The sequence below is a fragment of the Abramis brama genome (assembly GCF_963993115.1).
Source record: "Abramis brama genome assembly, chromosome: 6".
Lineage (NCBI taxonomy): Eukaryota > Metazoa > Chordata > Actinopteri > Cypriniformes > Leuciscidae > Abramis > Abramis brama.
This window is the reverse complement of record NC_139968.1, coordinates 19,885,468-19,904,336: the sequence shown is the minus strand read 5'-3', so window position 1 is coordinate 19,904,336 and position 18,869 is coordinate 19,885,468. Positions and strand designations below refer to the sequence as shown.

The 18,869-nt window shown below is 39.6% G+C and overlaps 1 protein-coding gene across 1 annotated transcript; it reads left to right on the top strand.

Annotated features, from left to right (window-relative positions):
- Positions 1 to 2,374: 2,374 nt before the first annotated feature.
- onecut3a (one cut homeobox 3a) lies at positions 2,375 to 15,741 on the top strand (the record flags this gene model as incomplete). Its single annotated transcript, XM_084116273.1, has 2 exons — positions 2,375 to 3,428; positions 15,373 to 15,741. 2 exons carry the CDS (start codon positions 2,375 to 2,377, stop codon positions 15,675 to 15,677), a joined length of 1,359 nt encoding a protein of 452 aa, XP_083972399.1. The 3' UTR covers positions 15,678 to 15,741.
- Between the last annotated feature and the right edge of the window lie 3,128 nt (positions 15,742 to 18,869).

Here is an 18,869-nt window from a genome sequence, read left to right as displayed (position 1 = left end):
AGAGCATGATTTTGTAAATAGCAAGGAACAAATCAATGCAATAATCAATTGTGGTTGTGTCCAGATATATGAACCAGAAATATCTGAACCCTTTTTGTCGTGTAGCTATAGCATACGGCCGCCTCATAAGAGTCATAACATTATCGTATCACTAACCCCTTAGTTCATTTAGACTAGATGCTTGCAATTAATATACTCTACAATAATAGACTACTATAAACATTGGAATTAATTAAGGCTTTAGTTGCACATGGTCAAATAACAAACAGTTATTTAACTTAAAAAATTATCTAGGTATACGTACAATCACACTTTATGAGAGTATGAGAATAGAAATAGTGAAAGGACCGTGAATAGAATTCTGCAAAGCTGCAGCAAAGATTTGTGAGCGGCCTAATTTATTTTCAATAACACTGATTGCAAGGATCAATAAAGAAACAGCAATCCCAAAGGACAAGGATGTTTTTCCTAATGTCATAGTCCTATTCATCATTATAATAAAATTGTAATTTCCTATCCTGAACATTTGCAGTGAAGCTAAATGGTGAAGTTAAGCTTTAAACTAAAGGTCGTTATTTTTCTTGTTGTGTTGTTGACTATTTTGTGCCTCGTCCAGCGATTAAGATCCATGGAAATTCGACCAAAAATAAATGGTCTTTTTTTGGTAGGCTAAATATATGTTTTTCTTCCGTTATTTTTTAATGACTGCAAATAAATGAGTGGGCCTATGATAGTCAATGACGATGGGAATTCACCCTTAGAGAGAGAAAACAAATATATTAAATTCATTACCCATCCCATTCTGAATGATCAATTTATTGATCAGCGACTGAGGCATTAATAATAGGCGTGAACCGGAAGTGATCATCTGGAGAGAAGAAGAAAATACTGTAGGCCTATGCATGGTCATATTTATTTCATAAAATGTTAGCAGTGTGAACTATTATTTTGAAAATATAAAAAGTTAAAATATAAAGGCACCGCTACCTTTTCACTAAGACGTTAGTTTTTTTTTTTTGTTGTTTTTTTTTATAAAAAGGCCTACATTGCTTATACTAACAATTCAGTGGTCATGTCAAATGACAGATGCTCATGTCTACAGTGAATTACAAATGGCAGGCCTGTATGTAAATGGAACAACAAGTAAAGAAATGAATGTGACACATTTGCATATTATCCATGCAACAAAGCCTCATACAAAACAGAGAAATAGTCTACCTTCAGCCTTGTCTAATGAAACTGTTTATTGTGCCTAAAAAACAGTGAACATGAAGTGTACGTCATTTTCCTTTCTTTGATTTTTTGGCTCACCTTCTTTCTCCTTTAATGTGTTTTTTTCTTCTTCTGATGTTCAAAGCGTGGCGTTAATTATATCACGCCAGTTTCTGCCACAACATAAAGCCTTGTACAACTGCAAATAGTCCATTTGGTTGATAATGAAATTTCTTTAAACTTTCAAGCGTTTAACACAAATATGATACGATTAACCATGTGATATCGTGTCATTCAAAAGGAATTTGACTATCTTATCTACTTGGGGTTTGGGAAATCCATTAATATTTAACCATTAAGATGTCGCGCACTGGCGCCAAGTTAAGCAACTTTATCAGGAGAAACCGATGAATCATGTCCATAAGGAATCCCCAATAATTCAACACTGCTGGTGTCAAAGTGTTCAGAAGTATCCCACATAAGTGGGGAAAAAACTCGATTTCGGTCTCTTAAAGACAGTGGAGGGACGAATTGTGAGAGTAAGTGAATCACCTATATTAGGTGTCTCTAGACAGTATTGATGACGTCAGCCCTAGTCTGAAAACTGTGCGAGTGTACACCATTTAAAAGGCTTTTGCATCTTGATCAAGTTTCACAAAGATATTTTTACTCTCTAGTTCTTTAGAAAACACATAGCCTATATAGCTTACTGGCTTACTGGTGATTCAAACAAATCGGAAGCCAATAGTCTGAACAACCTGAATAATGAAACATCAAAATTAACTCAAGATCCCTACATAACAAAAACTGTTTCTGGGAAGGAAAAAGGCTTTTTGCTGAATCTAAGAATCACCGAAGAACCTTTATTTTGTGGGTTGCGCGCGCCCGTGCACACACATCTTAATATATTGCGCGGTCACGAGACAGACACTCTCACTCGGTCAGCTTCGACTGTCAGTAGTAAGACGCGCGCCACGGCTATAGATACAAGCGTTTAGACACCAGGCGTACGTACATGTGCGTGGTAAAATGCTGGATTGACTAACACTGAAGATCTCGGGGATCAATGGCGCGCGGCTTTGAGATCGTTTAAAATTTATTGGAAGGGAGAGTGTGAGAGAGAAAGGAAAGAGAGAGAGAGGGAAAACAGTGTCTTTCAACAATGGAACTTACAATGGAAAACATTGGGAATCTGCACGCCGTGTCACACTCCCATCAAACGGGGGACTTGATGAACTCTCCTCACGCGCGACAGTCAACGCATAGGAACTTGGTGTCATCGCACGGCAGGTCAGCGATGGTGTCCAGCATGGCCTCGATACTGGACGGTGCCGGGGAGTATCGCACGGACCATTCGCTGTCCGGTCCTCTCCATCCAGCGATGACCATGTCGTGCGATTCGAGCATGAGTCTGAGCAGCACTTACACCACCCTGACGCCGCTGCAGCACCATTTGCCTCCCATATCCAACGTCTCAGAGAAATTTCACCATCACCCGCACCCTCACGCTCATCACCATCCCGCGCACCAGCGTCTCGCCGCCGGGAATGTCAGCGGCAGCTTCACGCTGATGCGGGATGACCGGGGCCTCGCGTCCATGAGCAACCTATACGGCCACTACTCCAAAGACTTGTCCGGGATGGGACAACCTTTATCGCCTCTTTCCAATGGCCTTGGGTCTTTGCACAACTCCCAGCAGACTCTGAGCGCGTATGGTCCGAGTGCTCACCTGGGGAACGACAAGATGATTTCCACGGGAGGCTTCGAGTCTCATGCTGCGATGCTCGGCCGGGGCGAGGAGCACCTGGCGCGGGGTTTGGGCGGGCATGGGGCAGGCATCATGTCTTCTCTCAACGGCATCAACCACCACCACCACCACCACAGTCACACGCACTCTCAGGCGAACGGGTCGGTGCTCTCGGAGCGGGATAGGCAGGTAGCAGGAGCCGGCGGACAGGGTGGTGGGTCAGGACAGGTGGAGGAGATCAACACCAAGGAGGTGGCTCAGCGAATAACGGCGGAGTTAAAGAGGTACAGCATTCCACAGGCCATCTTTGCCCAGAGGATCTTGTGTCGCTCTCAAGGAACTCTCTCGGACCTCCTGAGAAATCCCAAACCCTGGAGTAAACTCAAGTCAGGTCGGGAGACGTTCAGACGGATGTGGAAGTGGCTGCAGGAACCCGAGTTCCAGCGCATGTCAGCCCTTAGGCTTGCAGGTGAGTAAAGGTCACTGAAGTTTCCTCGTGGAAAAAAAAAAAGAAATCAGAACAGTCACACAAAATCTATGTCTATATATATTACCTTTATTTCCTTGCGTTATCTTCAATAATGTAATCAATATATTGTGCATGGACCTAATATTCTTTGTTCTTATTATTTGTGCTTGGTTTCTCACGGTTCATCTGAAAGCATCTGTTCCTATTAAGAAAGATAAAAATACAGATGATATGAATAAAACATTCAACAAAGGCAGTGTATCCTTAAATTAACTATGAATTATTTCAGAGGCATCTAAAATGATTCCATTGAATATATTTAGATATGTATCTATATTATCAAATATAGATACATAAACATTATTTCAAATTATTAGAATGTTTTTAAATGAAGGTGAAATCAATTAGTGTGTGTAAATTACATACAAGTACACACTCCATCAGCTGCCTGTTGCAGGTGTTCAGGCTTGTGAAAAGACCATTGCAGCCAGGTCAACACTGAAAGTAAAAACTGATGTTTATTTTTTTAAATAATTATTTCTAAATAATTTGGTTCCAATGATTTCAAGACATTAACAAGCATTAGTTTTGCACCAACATGTCATCAATAGTTCCCCAGCTTAATTTATTTTCATAAATGTCCCCTTTTCATTTTACTTCAAACTAGAAACAATGTAGACAAATGTGTAATCTCGACCTTAAAATGTGCCCACAGGAAATGTATCAAATTAAATAAATAAAAACAATGTTTGTACTGAACATTATACCTTTGATAATGGTTGGAATAGAGGCCGCTGACCCGTCAAAACCTATCGCCTCACGTCGTATTTCAGTTGTGGGTTCAATTAACCAGGATATAGTGGCATATTTTAGTTCCAGTCAATGCCCCGTTGAAAAGCACTTAATGGAATGTAAATTGTTCCTTTGCGCATTTAAAGTTGTTCTGGTAAATAAAGATTTAGACGCTATTCAATTGTCCTCTTAAGTGCCGTTGCTGTTAAAGCTAATTGGGCATCAGATTTTTTTTTTTTATTCCACACCCTATTAAAAGGGAGTTATCCTAAACGGAAGACGAACTCTCCACTTCTACAGGTAGTAACTTAAAGGTGTGGTAACTCAATGTCTTTGGGGTAAACTTTAGTCTTTAGTTTCACAGGCCCTACACTTTACAATGCGTCCATATTACAACAATCCATGATGCTTTAATTAATTCCACGAACACTGTAAAGTGTGACCCTTGAAATACTATATATGCATATAATATTTTAAATATTATATGTATAAATTATTTATTTGAAATATACTTCTACAAACATATGCTTTAAGTTAATTAACTGTTGTCTATTTTATTGACTATTGCGGAAAAACTGTAATTTGAAAAACCCAGGCATTCTTGGAATAAAATAATGCCCTTTATAAAATAAAAGCCCTTGTACGTTCCGGATCTATAGTAAATTTAGCTCAATGAGGAATTACTTTGCTATGCAAATAACAAAAGCAAGTGCAATTTAAACGAGCCATTATGCACAGCGCGCATGTAGAAGTTGGGGGGTTGTGTTTCAGAGTCTGGGAATACTCGTTCACTACATCAATCAATAAATTCAAATTACTATTCCAAATTCATCACAGTCACAAAAATCAATGCCGTGGCACTGCTTGGCTAATGTGAAAATGCCCGTGTCTGTGGGATCATTTGGTATTGTTCTTCTGGGGCGCTGAAGCGTTGTTGTTTTTTTTTTTTTTTTTTTTTGACAGTAGACAGTTCGTGCTATAAAAAAACAAACAATGAGAATATTTACAAATATTTAATAAAAACGACAAATCTAAGCAGCATATGGCATAGGTCGCACGTAATTCTGACAGATAAGTGCAAACCTCAAATACGCAATGCGCAATATTTAAAGATTGCATTAACAATGAAAACAATTCGTCTCAGCATCTGTGCCGTATTCCACACTCAATCTCAATGTATTTGGCCCAATCAATACAGCGATCAATAAAGATAGCCAGTACATCTATCAATTATACCGGCTCAGCACTCTCCCCCATTGGACTCTGGATTTACCTACTGTTTCGTTAGGAGGAAGGATGTAGATTTTACTATGTATCGTATGCAGTCTCTCTTAGTCATAAGAAAATGATAATACAATATTAAAGTCCATCTGTATTTATACGCGATGCATCACTACGGGAAGATAAATGTCTCCTTTGTATAGGTCTATATTTAAACCAAATGTAATTTAAGGCCTATACATTTCTTGCATAGCAACCCTTTGAGAATTATACCCACCACCTTGCCCATCTGATTTTTTAAACCACTTGACAATCTCTGTTAAACTATAATAATTGCTCTCTCGCATGGAACTGAGCGCAATCAATCAATTTAGGATTGGTACAAGTTATATAAACACACACACTTTAACACTTTTTAAGTGGAGTGTTTGCTTTTCACTCAACATCATCATCATCATCATCACCATCCTCCTCATCAAAATGACTTCCAGTCTCGCCTCCAGTTCCCAGCCCACGAGGATGGACGCGATTGATTTAGGATTAGCGAATCGAGGCATTTTCAGGGGAGACGGGTTTTGGCAGGCCAAGAAAATGATCGATGCTGACCTTAATAATTGATAGAGCCAGAAGTGAAAAATGAAGATTCGGTCACCTGTTTGGTAAACAAGTGCATGGAAGCCGTTTTTGAATTTGATTATTTAAAGGTGTTCGAAAAGAATCTTAAATTACATTAAATTACATTACCACGCCTCCACACACGGTTTGTCCGGTTATAACGGTCTTGGCATCATAGTTAGGGTCTATAGCTATAACAAGCAGTGAATATATCGCTATATTGCTAGTTTTGCTATTTCAATAGCTTAAGTTGAACTAAATAGGGAGAAAATTCACTTTCGTCTCCTCCCCCCTTGGCCTACTGTATTATTCTAATTTTAAAGCTGTTATGGTTTCTCAATTGTGCAGATAATTTAAAAACTTTCAGGGGTTTAAATTTCTCACATCTAATGTCCTGTTGAGGTAGGCTACCCAATTTGTTTTCTAATGCGAGCTAAACCTTTTCAGTGATATGTAAATCTAAAAATAGTGTAAATAGTAAATATATAAAAATAAAATGATAATGACACTACTGCTGTTTTGGTGATACACTGTCCGATAGGCCCACTGATCCAAGCGAAATGCGCTCGAGAAGCGAACTGTTGCCATGGTAACCGTACGCGAACTCTACTTCAATTTAATGCATTCCACCTTATTTTAAACTATAACTTTTGTGGTTACACTGCTGAAACATTTACGCTAGACGTAGGCTACTTATATATGAAATAATACATAGGCTACGTAAGTTTTTTTGTATTATTTGCAAACAACGTGAATATGCGCATAGCTTTTGCTAGAGACGTTGGTGTAATTGTAACTATGTTCCAATTGATATGTCCACATATGGCAGATGTTTACATCATGATATTACAATACAACCGTATTTGCAACCTTTTCTTTTAAATTCTATAAAGGCGATTATGGCAGACAACATATCTTATGGCCGTGAGTTCTAAACCAGCTCCTTACTCCTGTTCTGTAAAATAACTAAGGACAGAGTAACAGATGTACGCGCCACCATAGGATGTAACATTGTTGCTCTATAATGGGTGCAGTACTGTCTCCGCGAGCTTAGATTTTCATGATCAATCTCTGTGCTCGCCCGCCAAAATGGATCGATAGGAGAGAGTGACCTTTAAATCAAATTGCTAAGAGACCGTGCCGCCTAGGAGGAGAGCATCAAAGGGTTAAATTGCATTGCGTCACCACTAAATTTTACCAAGGGGGGATTTAATAATTTTATCATAGCTGATATTACAGAACAACGCCTCCAAATAGTTTGAGTCATGGCACAAAGCACTTGGTAGTAAATATACTTCACTTTCTGCCTAATATCTGAAGCATTATACTGACCTGAAGGCTATAGTTCAGCCATATGCACAATGTACTTTTCCTACAGTCCCTGTTTTTTTCTTCTTCTTTGGATCAATCCAAAGAACTTGTGCAAATCTTGGCCTTGCAATATAATTTAAATGGAGTGATAAAATTTTACATTTACAATTTGCCATAGCCTAATGCATGCTAATTGCTAATGTTTTATAAATATATATATAAATATGCATTTTGCAATGGATGCACAGCCTTTTATTGGCAAAACAAAATGTAAACATTAAAACTAGCCAATGTGGTCAGATTCAAAACCACATGTACCCTCCTGAGGCTGAGAGACTGGTTTCTGACACATCTTGTGGCATCAAGAGCCATTTAACCGAGCAGTGACTCTATTGGTGTGCTGTTACATTCTTTACAGACACATTGAGCCCACAGCCTGCTAAATTAGTCAATCAAACCATCTTGTAAAAGCTGTGAAACCCAGAGCCCAACAATGTTTAGTGGCCCAACACCGTTGAGAGTTTTAGTTTGTCAACATTTTGAAATATTCTGTCTTACAAATAAAGACGTAATAATGATCCTTTAGGTTCAGAAAAAAGGACCATCTTCTTAGAATACCCCTTCAATAACATGGTTCTTTGGAGATTAAAAGATTATGTTCTTGGTGTTACATTGGTTTTCCAGATCAGATTGACAGCACAAAGAAAAAAGCTAGGAAATGTTATTCTAGCATCAGGCTATAAACCTCTTTTTGGTTTTGACTGAAATCTTTTTTTTAAAGAGAGTGCAGTTGTACGTGTTCAATGACAGCTTGAGCCCACACAAGAAATGAAACCTATTGATTAATCCTGTGGTATTTTCAGAGGTTTTAAATGTTCTTTCAAGACTCTGTGCAGGGTGTTTGGCCCCTCAACCATTCAGACATCTTAAACTCACTTCACTGTAATTGTAGGTCAAGCAGTCTTAACAACCAAACCCATTCCAATGTGTCAATATGCCTATAGAACGGATGTTTGACTGAACAGTTTTATTAGACCGTTCAATTATTGATCTCACCACAATAGTCATGTGTTAGGATCACGTCAACACTAAGCAATGCTTAGTTCTTAAGAGAAATGAAGTACCTGCTCTTACAGTAGTTAGACCACAGGTTTGGCCCTTTACCTCGCCCACTACCATCCTCCAAGGCTAACTCAGCAGAATCAGCCCCTGTCAAAACATCGACCTTTGAGACGATTAGCACCAAGTCACGCTGATAAAAACGGCAGACATCCAATAAATCAAATAAGAGAAAAAGATAAAATCAATCCATGATAAGTCCTAAAGGTAGCCTACCAGTGAGTTGTTTAAAAGGTGAGAGACTTTTAAAAGTCACGCGCTTGTTTAGTCACCTGATAGAGAGAGCGGCTGGAAAAAGGTGTAACCTTATTAGTAATGTTTTAGAGAGACAACAAGCCTCACTTCACAGCATACTAACCCCACATATCAGCTGTTTACATTAATCCAAACTCAGGCACCCCCAACAGATTATCCATTATGAATTCTGATTTACACGCACTGATGTTAAATATATTTACACAGCACACAGGCATACTCATGCAAAACACACCCCTGCTTATCTACAGCGGAATAGTTGCTGATGATAACAATTCATGTTCATATAAGGGCAATATCATGACACACTGACTTTTTAAACACCGTTGGATAGGCCTCTATGGGAGCCACTCCGCTCCCAATTTCAGCTCAGCCGCACTCTATGCATCGATCCTAGGCAGACTGGTCGGCTGAGCGGCGCGGCCAGTCATCGATCCCTGCACTCCCTCAATCCTCCCACTTGAAATCCAAGAAAGCGCGCATACACCTCCAGCTTTCACAGGAGACACCATTTATTTATTTATTTATACTTTGTGAAGTCAAGAATCCTCGGACTGAACCCTTAGATTTTGTTTATTATAGCTCCAATTAGCTGCTGCTGATGAAACTAAGTTTAACCCTCAAAGACAAGAACCTGCCATGGGCCTATGAAGCTAAATGTACTCCTATACTTCAAACATAAATTACTGCCTTTGATGAGTGGTACATTGTTTGCCCCATACATTTCGCTGTACCTTCAAAGGCACACACTGTATTCTGCAACATCAATAATTGATCATTTTTTGGCAACAACTCATATCATAAGCTTTGAACATATAAGAAATCTAAACCATCTGAAACGCTGAACATAGATTGCTGGTTTAGACAATATATACTGCTATAGTTTATCACGCTTATATAGACCTTATGCGCCAGAGAAACAAGCGCACAGCCATCTTTAGAGTTTTGTGTTTGAACTTCCATTTTTGCGGTAGCTCTGAATATTTATGTGGCATCGCTGACGAAGAGTAATTATTTGGTGAAGTGGATTTACCGTACTTATTGTAGAGTTAGCAAAAGTTATCGTAAGCATTGTAATGTTTGAAGACATTATAACAAATGTCAGAAGACCGGGAAGACTTTAAAACAAACGGTTAATTCATAAAACCGTAAGATCTTACCTTCATGCTGTGGAAATACAAACCGGAAGACAGAACACAACAAATACAGCGCTGAAAAGGGGCGAAGCTACATAAGCTCTAGAGATGGGAAGCTGACGTCACGGCGCGTTGAGTTTTGGGTAACTGCCTTGTTTAGACACCATATTAAGAGGATTGCACTGCTAGCGAGTTTAAGGCAGTGTTTTGATTTTCTGTAGGTCATTCATGGTGCATCGAGAATTGCCATAGTAACTCACATCACTGTTCAGGGAGAAAACTGGACAAGTTAATACTCTCTGACGAGAAGACGCCGGATAGCAAATCTATTAATAATGTCACTGATTAAAACCACTGCCTATCACTCAATACAGTAATCACATTGCTGAGTGTTTTTGAAAGTTTTATATTTTGTTTGGTTTAACATTACCTTTGTGATTAACTTTGACATTTTGTTGGCTTGTGAATTAGCAGAACTTGCACACAGCCACTACAAAACTGGAGAGTCTGCTCACTGCAGAGCCATGGGTAGAGCGTGAAGTCCAGCTCCCCCTCTCTGGATGTAATTTGGGCATAATGGTGAAGCGTGAAGGTCCGACCACACCCTAACCCTACCCATAACTTCATCCCTCCACCCATTAGATCCACAGAGGTGGAGCTAGACTAGGTCAAGCTCAACCCATGACGTCCAGAGAGGTGGAGCTGAATGTCATTCGGCATTTCACGTTGTGAACGGAATTGTGCAAAACTACAGTGAAAACATTAAAATGATCATGTAATGCATTAAAATATCCTCTTTTCCCTGCAAACGATGCCATGAAGAATGTGAATATTTAATTTAAAGGAAAAACAAAAAAAGTGCAGGTATCAGCTATCGGTAGCAGAGGGCGATCCCTCTTGGATCCTCTAGGAGATGGAGGCGCTGCCCCAGAATGTAACGCGGTGTGACTTTGCTTCACATATACGCCCCATGAAGTTTTGTGTGTGTAACTTCTGTTAAACTATAAACAATCAGCGAAAGGTTCGCTCTATGAACGTGAATGCAATAAGCATTTTCAAAAACTGGATACAATGAGATGACATTATACTCACCCTTCAACCATCGAAGTCGAACATTAAAATTACATTTAAAATTGTAAATGCATTAACAAATTTCGACCCCAGACCGCCGATAATTACATATCGCTGTAGTTTGTCTGTTCTTTAGCTGGAACATTGAGTGATAATGATTCAAAGTGATTTCCGTCATTGTCACAGACAGTAAGTAGCCTATTATATTTACCTGCTTTAGAAACATTCCAAACGCTGCTAATATGGATTAGAAGTGAAAAGAGGAGACAATTTTATTTGAAAGCATCTGTGTGAAAACAAACCTGGAAAGAGACCTGAGGATTTGGGGAGAAAAAAAACAACAAAACAAGAGATTCTTTGTGCATTCCAGTGAATAATTAATGGGATATATGGTAAATTAAATCAAGAGAGCAGACTACAGTAGGCCTATGTTTTGTCTTTTTCATACTGTAACGTAAAATAATAAGGAGGAAAAGAATGCAGTGACTGAAAAGAGCTCTTGACGGATATTCTTGTCATAGGCCTACCACATCACAATAAAATACCAAGCATTGTTATTCTCTTGAAGTCTGAACATGAGAACATGTAGGAAATTGTACAGCTCATTCAGTCAAACTGACAGATAAAGATTATTTGTAGCGCAACCTTTTGATTTTAAATGATTTGTTTTAGTCTTTAACTTACCCAAACCGGAAGTGCTATACATCATCTAAAACTCGTTAGGGAAAAGGTGGATAGCTTTCAACTGCACTTCAAAAAAAAAAAAAAAAAAATCACCACAGAGGTTTCCATAGCAACAGAACGCTAATCGAACGCTTTCATTCGCATAAGTATCGTACGTTATGTCGACCAACATAAGAAGGCCTACTGTCATAACAACGTTGTATATTTACATAACCACGAATAAACATGTTTTGTTTAAACAAGATGAAAACCAGTTTACGGGAACCACAGATTGCTCTCAGAAAATTTGATTTGCGATAATGTCAATAGGCTATGACTAACCGACTTTAACAGGTTGAGCTGTTATTTCAAATTACCTAAATATTAGCATACTGATCTTTCCTTATTGCATTACACTAAATTTAGTCGAGTATTTAGAGAGAGCCTTGAGCACAATCTTGTTTACAAGAAGAGCTGACCAATTAGACTAACACAAAACTATTCTAGCAGACAAAAAAAAAAAAAAAAAAAAAAAAAAACCTCTAGCTCCCATATTTCTATAACTGTGGACTTGTGATTTATTTTTTGTCAAATACTCATAAGTCTATTTTAGACTGAATGTGCAGCCTAAAGTTTAGGCCTAAAAGTTTTCAAAAGTGCTTTTGAAAACATAAACATTACAATCCACTGCCATAGGCCTACAAGCATAAAAAAGATCAAAGAAAGTTGAGGAATGGTTAATCTAAGTGCTCTCATTGCAAAACGCATTTGTAGCCTATATACATAATCGAATAGCTTAAGCCTCATTTATAAAGAAAGAAAAAAAAAAAAGAAAGAAAGAAGAAGCGTTCTGCAGACATTTGCGGTGAATACGGAGTCATTTAAAGACGTACCTGCGATTGGCCAATGTCCCACGTCGAGACCAATTAACACTATCATAGGCCATACATAACTGAACGCTTGCAGCTGTGATTTTTTAGTCATTATTCTGAATCATACGGCAGTGTGTCCTCGTTTGTCATTCCCCACACCGCACAGCACGCAGCGCCAGCCTATTAAATTGGTATTATTTCGAATTTAGACTCAGCGCCCCATTGGTCCAAGGCAGGCATACCGTAGTTTCTGGCTCATTACCAGAACAATTTTCATGGAACTATAATTAATTAAATGAAATGAATTCCAAAAACGAATTATTTACGGATGTATCGATCGGTATTGAACACCACAGGCCAACCCCGCTATCATTGTGTTGCAAGGCATGCAAGTCAGAAACTACACTGCTAGAGAACACAGTCGTGCAAAAGTATTTTTTAGCATCTTAGATATCTCAGCGTACATTAACATCTTAATGGTCATTTCACGAAAAGGGTGAGAATTTCAAGTTAAAAGAAAACTTAAAAAAAAAACAAAAAAACAATGAAAATATTGTACAGCTAATGATTATTTAAAAATGGGTATTTGAAGAAACGCATTAAATTATCTTTCTGAACACATTGTAGTGTCATGACCTTGAGTAGCCTACATAGGCCTACTGTAAAATGGTCAACCCTGTTACATTTAATTTACATTTAATTTGAGAAGGCACAAAGCAACTTAATATTTAAATGCATTTATTTGCATGACAGAATGATCAACGCATTAAAATACATTAAAAATCAAACTTTCAAAACGCGAACGCACCACATTTTTGTGGTTGTTTTGCGTAATTAACTCAAATAACAACTGTAAAATAGGCGAATCATTTTGTTTAATCATAAGCAGCAGAACAAGGTTATGCCCGTTGCATCTAGCCTAAGTGATCTTTAGGAATCTTTCACAAATATCACCCAGTTGGCTAGAAAGAAAGAAAGAAAGAAAGAAAGAAAGAAAGAAAGAAAGAAAGAAAGAAAGAAAGAAAGAAAGCCTACAGTGTGGTTTTGTTTAGAATTTGTGAAATTTATCATCAAACGTGTTAATAAGCGAGAGTGTCAAAAATCCCTTCCGAATGCTTCTATTCACTCTTTGTCACTCATTGGCTTTTTTTCTGTACAATATATTTGTGGTTCTGTCCCACACTCTGCTCACTGTAGCTCTAAAGTCTGCAGCTATCGATTTTTTTCCTTTTCTACGCCGCGCTTGGTTCAGTAATCAGGGCCCCCTTCCCAACCGATCGATCAATATTGATTACAAAATCTTACGCCTGTAAACCGTTTACACCAGGGAATAGCGGCAGCGACACCTGCTGGTTGAGTCGGGTTATAACACAAAACACAGCCTACTCGGTTTGTTGAAATTCTGAGGGGATATAAACGTGTGTTGGAGAACTGACAACCACTGTCAAAAGGCAAATGACTGGCTCCAGTAAATCTAGCTGAAAGCCAAGGTCGTCGTAGTTATTTCAGGCGAACACCACTGACGACTATTAACAATTTAAAAGGCTTTATAGCTTCATCATTCACTTCAGACTCGGCGCTTCGAGACACCTTTATGCGATAGGAGCAATGTTATGCGCAAACAAATATTATAGGCACGTTAGTACCGTCGACATTTAAACGGTACACTTCCAAATGTACAATGCATTTAATGGCGTACACACGCGTGCGCGCGCAAACGCAGAGTGGCTGATATAGAATCTGAATATGATGGATGCGGTCCAGGCAGTTAGACGCCTGTAGTAAACAGATTTGACTGCGAGAGGTGACGTGATCAATGGGCCTCAGCTCAGTGTAATTAGATACATGGCACCACAGTTTGGCTCCAGTCACTCCACAAATGCACACAAGATAGATACAATCCGAGTAAGACGCAAAGAGGTAAGAAATGAATGATCCATTCACAAATAATGCTGAGAGAAGCAAAAGGTCTGTGAGTGCATTGTAAAACTAAGGTAAAATAAAAATGAAAAATGTTAAAAATATACATGTTAGGCTACATAACGTAATTGCTATCAAGTTAAAACAAAACTGCTAAAAATGCCATCTTTTCACGCAATAAAAATTGCACTTGCAAGGTGTGTAAACGAACTAAAACATTTCTTGGCGTACTCATGTTTCCACTTTGGTACAACACTCGCAATGTTTACTGCCCTCAAGTAGGCAGCCAGAATCCCTCTCTCTCTCTCTGTGTTGCCAGGGCAGAAACATACAGGAAGGTGGTGTGAGTTAAAGGCAGTTTGAAAATACCCTGCCTCTCTTAGGTCTGTGCCCTCCAGTGGCCTCTGTTTGAAGTCGCAGACTACAGACCTGCTGGAGGGGCGTTCAGACCGAAGTCTCTGTGGACGACCCCACCTCCAAAAACAGACACATACACACTAAAATGGGATGAGTCAATATCCCCCTCGCGTCTTTTTCTTTCTTTCTTTCTTTCTTTCTTTCTTTCTTTCTTTCCATCTTTCTCTCACACACAAAGACCCCTACTTTTGTATACCAGTCACTCGCTCTCCTACTGTGAGCCCAAACTGCATTAATATTGAATCAAACAGCAGTGTCTCCAACGACCAGGCTGAGGTGCTCACCGCTGGCCTGCTCTGTCTGCTCTCTTTAAAGGGATGATTTTTGACCTCCGGGGAGATAGAATGGATTTGTCTTAAATCACTATTAATCCACAGCCAAACAGGAGAGTCTGAACATTTTCGACTTCCTGCAAAGCTGTTCATCTGTGGAATTTGCTCTGAAATAGGGCATTTCAGTATGTAGAGCAAACATGAGGCTAATGAATTTTTTTTTCTTTGTCTACTTCCCTTTCCCTGAATATTTTCTTATTCATCCTCCTGATCCCCACAGCCTGCAAGCGCAAGGAACAAGAGCAGCACAAGGAACGCAATATGACACCCAAGAAGCAGCGTTTGGTCTTCACCGATCTGCAGCGCCGCACACTAATCGCCATTTTCAAGGAGAACAAGCGGCCCTCGAAGGAAATGCAGGTGACCATCTCGCAGCAGCTGGGCCTGGAACTCAGCACCGTCAGCAACTTCTTCATGAACGCGCGTCGCCGCTGCGTCGATCGCTGGCATGAGGAACACCATCACGGTCATGTAGCCAGCCCAGGCCAGCCGGGCACCTCCGCCACCACCTTCTCCAAGGCTTAAATCGAAACCCCTTTCCCCCCTGGGTGGCTAAGACTGGATTTTCATCCCAACCTCACATAGTCACCCTTTGCGTGCCAATCAATCCCACTGCTGCCAAAAAAAAAATGGCGACGTTTCACGTAAATGCAACCTTTTACTTCTTTGGGACTGTTATTAAATCAAGTCAAACATCTCCACATGGAAAAGCACCACATCATGCTCGCATAAACCACAAAAAAGTGAGCACTCTTCGTGCATTTGAGGAGCACTTTCATAGCTCACAGCACAGACGGCTTGTTACTCAAGCGAGGTTGTCAAAGAAAGCCACCACCTGCATCATCACTCTCAGGCCCATGGCGGCACAATTCCCTAATGGCCAGTTGTTTCTCTGAGGCTCTCAGATCATATGCTAAGCTAATGAATTGAGAGACTAATCGATACAGACAGAAAAGCGAAGGACGTCGACCTCTACTGAAGGTGAAGCTCCCGCAACAAGGACTCTCGCGTTCACCCAGCACGGCTCTCCATACGGTTTATTTTGCACAGATGGAAATGGAGGGCTGCCTTGGCTGCGACGTTTCACTGCACTTGAGGTTAATGCATGTTCACAAACTGTCCGTAATGCAACAAGCGAATCAGTTGAGAACTGTCCTCAAGTTTGGAGACAAAATACTGGACCATTTTCAGCAATGGTGCACCCTTTCTGATCTCGAAGAACTGCGACCTATGACATTTCAACTATGAATAGAATATTTTTCATTCCATATAGATACACGATAGGCCAAAGGTCAAGACAGGTACAGCCAAAACACAACGAGAGGCACATTTTAAACACATATGGAAATATTTGTTACAAAATGGTACATTCACACACAACTGAAATCTTACTGACAAATCAAATGTTATGTTTATCCTGCAAAGTGGACAAGGGGTAAACACAGTCCAAAAAGTTACATAAAATCTAGTGCCAATAATGTTTGCCTTAATATAAAAGTTCACATACCCTCAGCCAGAGTCCACACCTAAACCGGCATTATGTGCCATAGCAACCAACAATCATCTTTTAAAAAGAATCAGAATCTTTTTTTTCTTTAAACAAAAATTATGAAAATAATTAATGCTTTAAATCATTCAGTACATCTGGTCTGTGATAAAACCAACTGAAAAGGTAGAAATATCTTTACAGCAACATAACAGAAACAGAAATCTTTAACCCCTAATCCCCTATTTTTCCCACTTACTTTCTCTTCATAATATTAAAGCGGGTAATTGGTACAAAATATTTCTATTTCTTATCAAACTTGTGATCCATGTATACGTAAGGCATTGATCATTTGAAAATTAAAATAAAAAGAAAAAAAAAGACTTTCTAAAAGAATAACCAATCTTCGGAGGACTGCAGCTGGACATCTCTGCATTGCATGTGAACTAACACAGGTCATAACGGAAGGAACTTTCACTGTCCATGAAAGAGACATTTCTCTCTCTTGGCTCTGTTGAAGAGCACACAAAACAAAAACAAGAATTCCACCCGAAATTCCTCCGTAAAACCTTGAAAAACCCTGCCAAAATGGGTGCGAAACAAGGGCACAACCTTACCTCCATGGGGAGATGTTCAAAATCGAAGAGGATTTTTTTTAGTGTCTTTGAATGCAACAGTAGCATTTCTGGAAATGTTGCAGGACTTGCTGAACAGATAACAGTTGGCACTGTTAATGCAAAAATGCTCTGAGCATTGGAGTTATAAGCAGGCCCAGATGGAATCTGCGGAACTACGATGGAAAAATCAGTGGAATTCTGCGGAATGAATTCAAACATGGTGCAATGTGTAGCTGAAAGCATAATCAAATTAGCCAAAATATTTCATAAACGAATATTCAAGGAACAGCAGAATTCTGTGAATGACTGACATTCAGATTCTGTGGAAAACTGCAAAAATCTTTCCACTTAATTATATACGCCGATTCCATGTGGGCCTGGTTATGAGCATTAAGAGAGCAGATTTGTGCTACACAAATCAGCAGGCATCTATATGTACATTAGCTGATAAAACTGACCTTTTGTTTGTAGTGAGAACCAGTGTGGCTACCTCACTGAGCTGGGTTGTTTGTGAAACAGCCACTGATACCAAAGATTCTTTGACCTGCCAATCCTGTGCTGCCAAAGGGAGGAATACACACAAATACCAAAACCCCAATAGCATAACCAAAGCTGTTACAGGTGCAAATAAACAGACAAATGGATTTTCACACATAAGATGACATATACATACTCTCACAGTGCAGTCAGACTGCATAGCACCACACTGAGGGATGCGGCTGCTATGCAGATTGAGTTGAGTGCCTTTTTCCTTCAACAACGGGTGGGACTGCTCTGGAACACACACACGACACACACACGATACACACACACACTTTGGGTCAGTTCACACACAGAACGCGGGTTTTTTGGTTTTTTTTAGTTCCATTTCGCTGCTTTTTAATAGTTTTTCTGTGTAAAGGCCCTTTCACACTGGATGCGATTTTGACGTACGAATAATTCGCGCGATGGTTTTATTTTTTGATCAGCTGTTTGTGTAATGAGTGCTTTCACACCGAACGCGAATGTGCTGCGGCGAAAAAACGAATTTTATTTTTTTCGTTTCGATGTCGATTTTTTTTTTTTTTTGCGGCGACAGAAAAGGCTTCAGCCAATCGCATACTACAAGGACAATGATTGTGTGGCATAGCATTGCCAACCAACTCGGTTATCACGACTGTGAGTATGTTGTGTGATAGTTTTAGTTGTTGTATAGTCCTGTGCTGTGTAGGCTAGCAGGCTAAACTACATTTGGGATAGAAAGCTAATCGTCAAAGATAGAGATAGAGACCGTGTTTACGCGGCTCATGTGATGGGTTTTGACGCGAACTATTCGCACACGAACTATTCGCTTTTTCGTTACGCATCCGGTGTGAAAGGGCCTTAAACCTGCACTACACTGACTTTTTTTTACCGTTGAGCGTTTCGCGGTCTTTCAGTTTCTCTCGCGCGGGACGCCGCGATTTAAAGGCGCCGCGTCGAGTTTAAAAACGCGTTTCGAGATTGTGTGCCATTTTCCATAAACGCTGTCTGGCGTTTTTTTTTTTTTTTTTTAAGCGTGATCAGCACCTTGCACAATTACTCAAACATACAAATGTACACTACTTGGGCATACAGATATTGAAGCACAGGGTG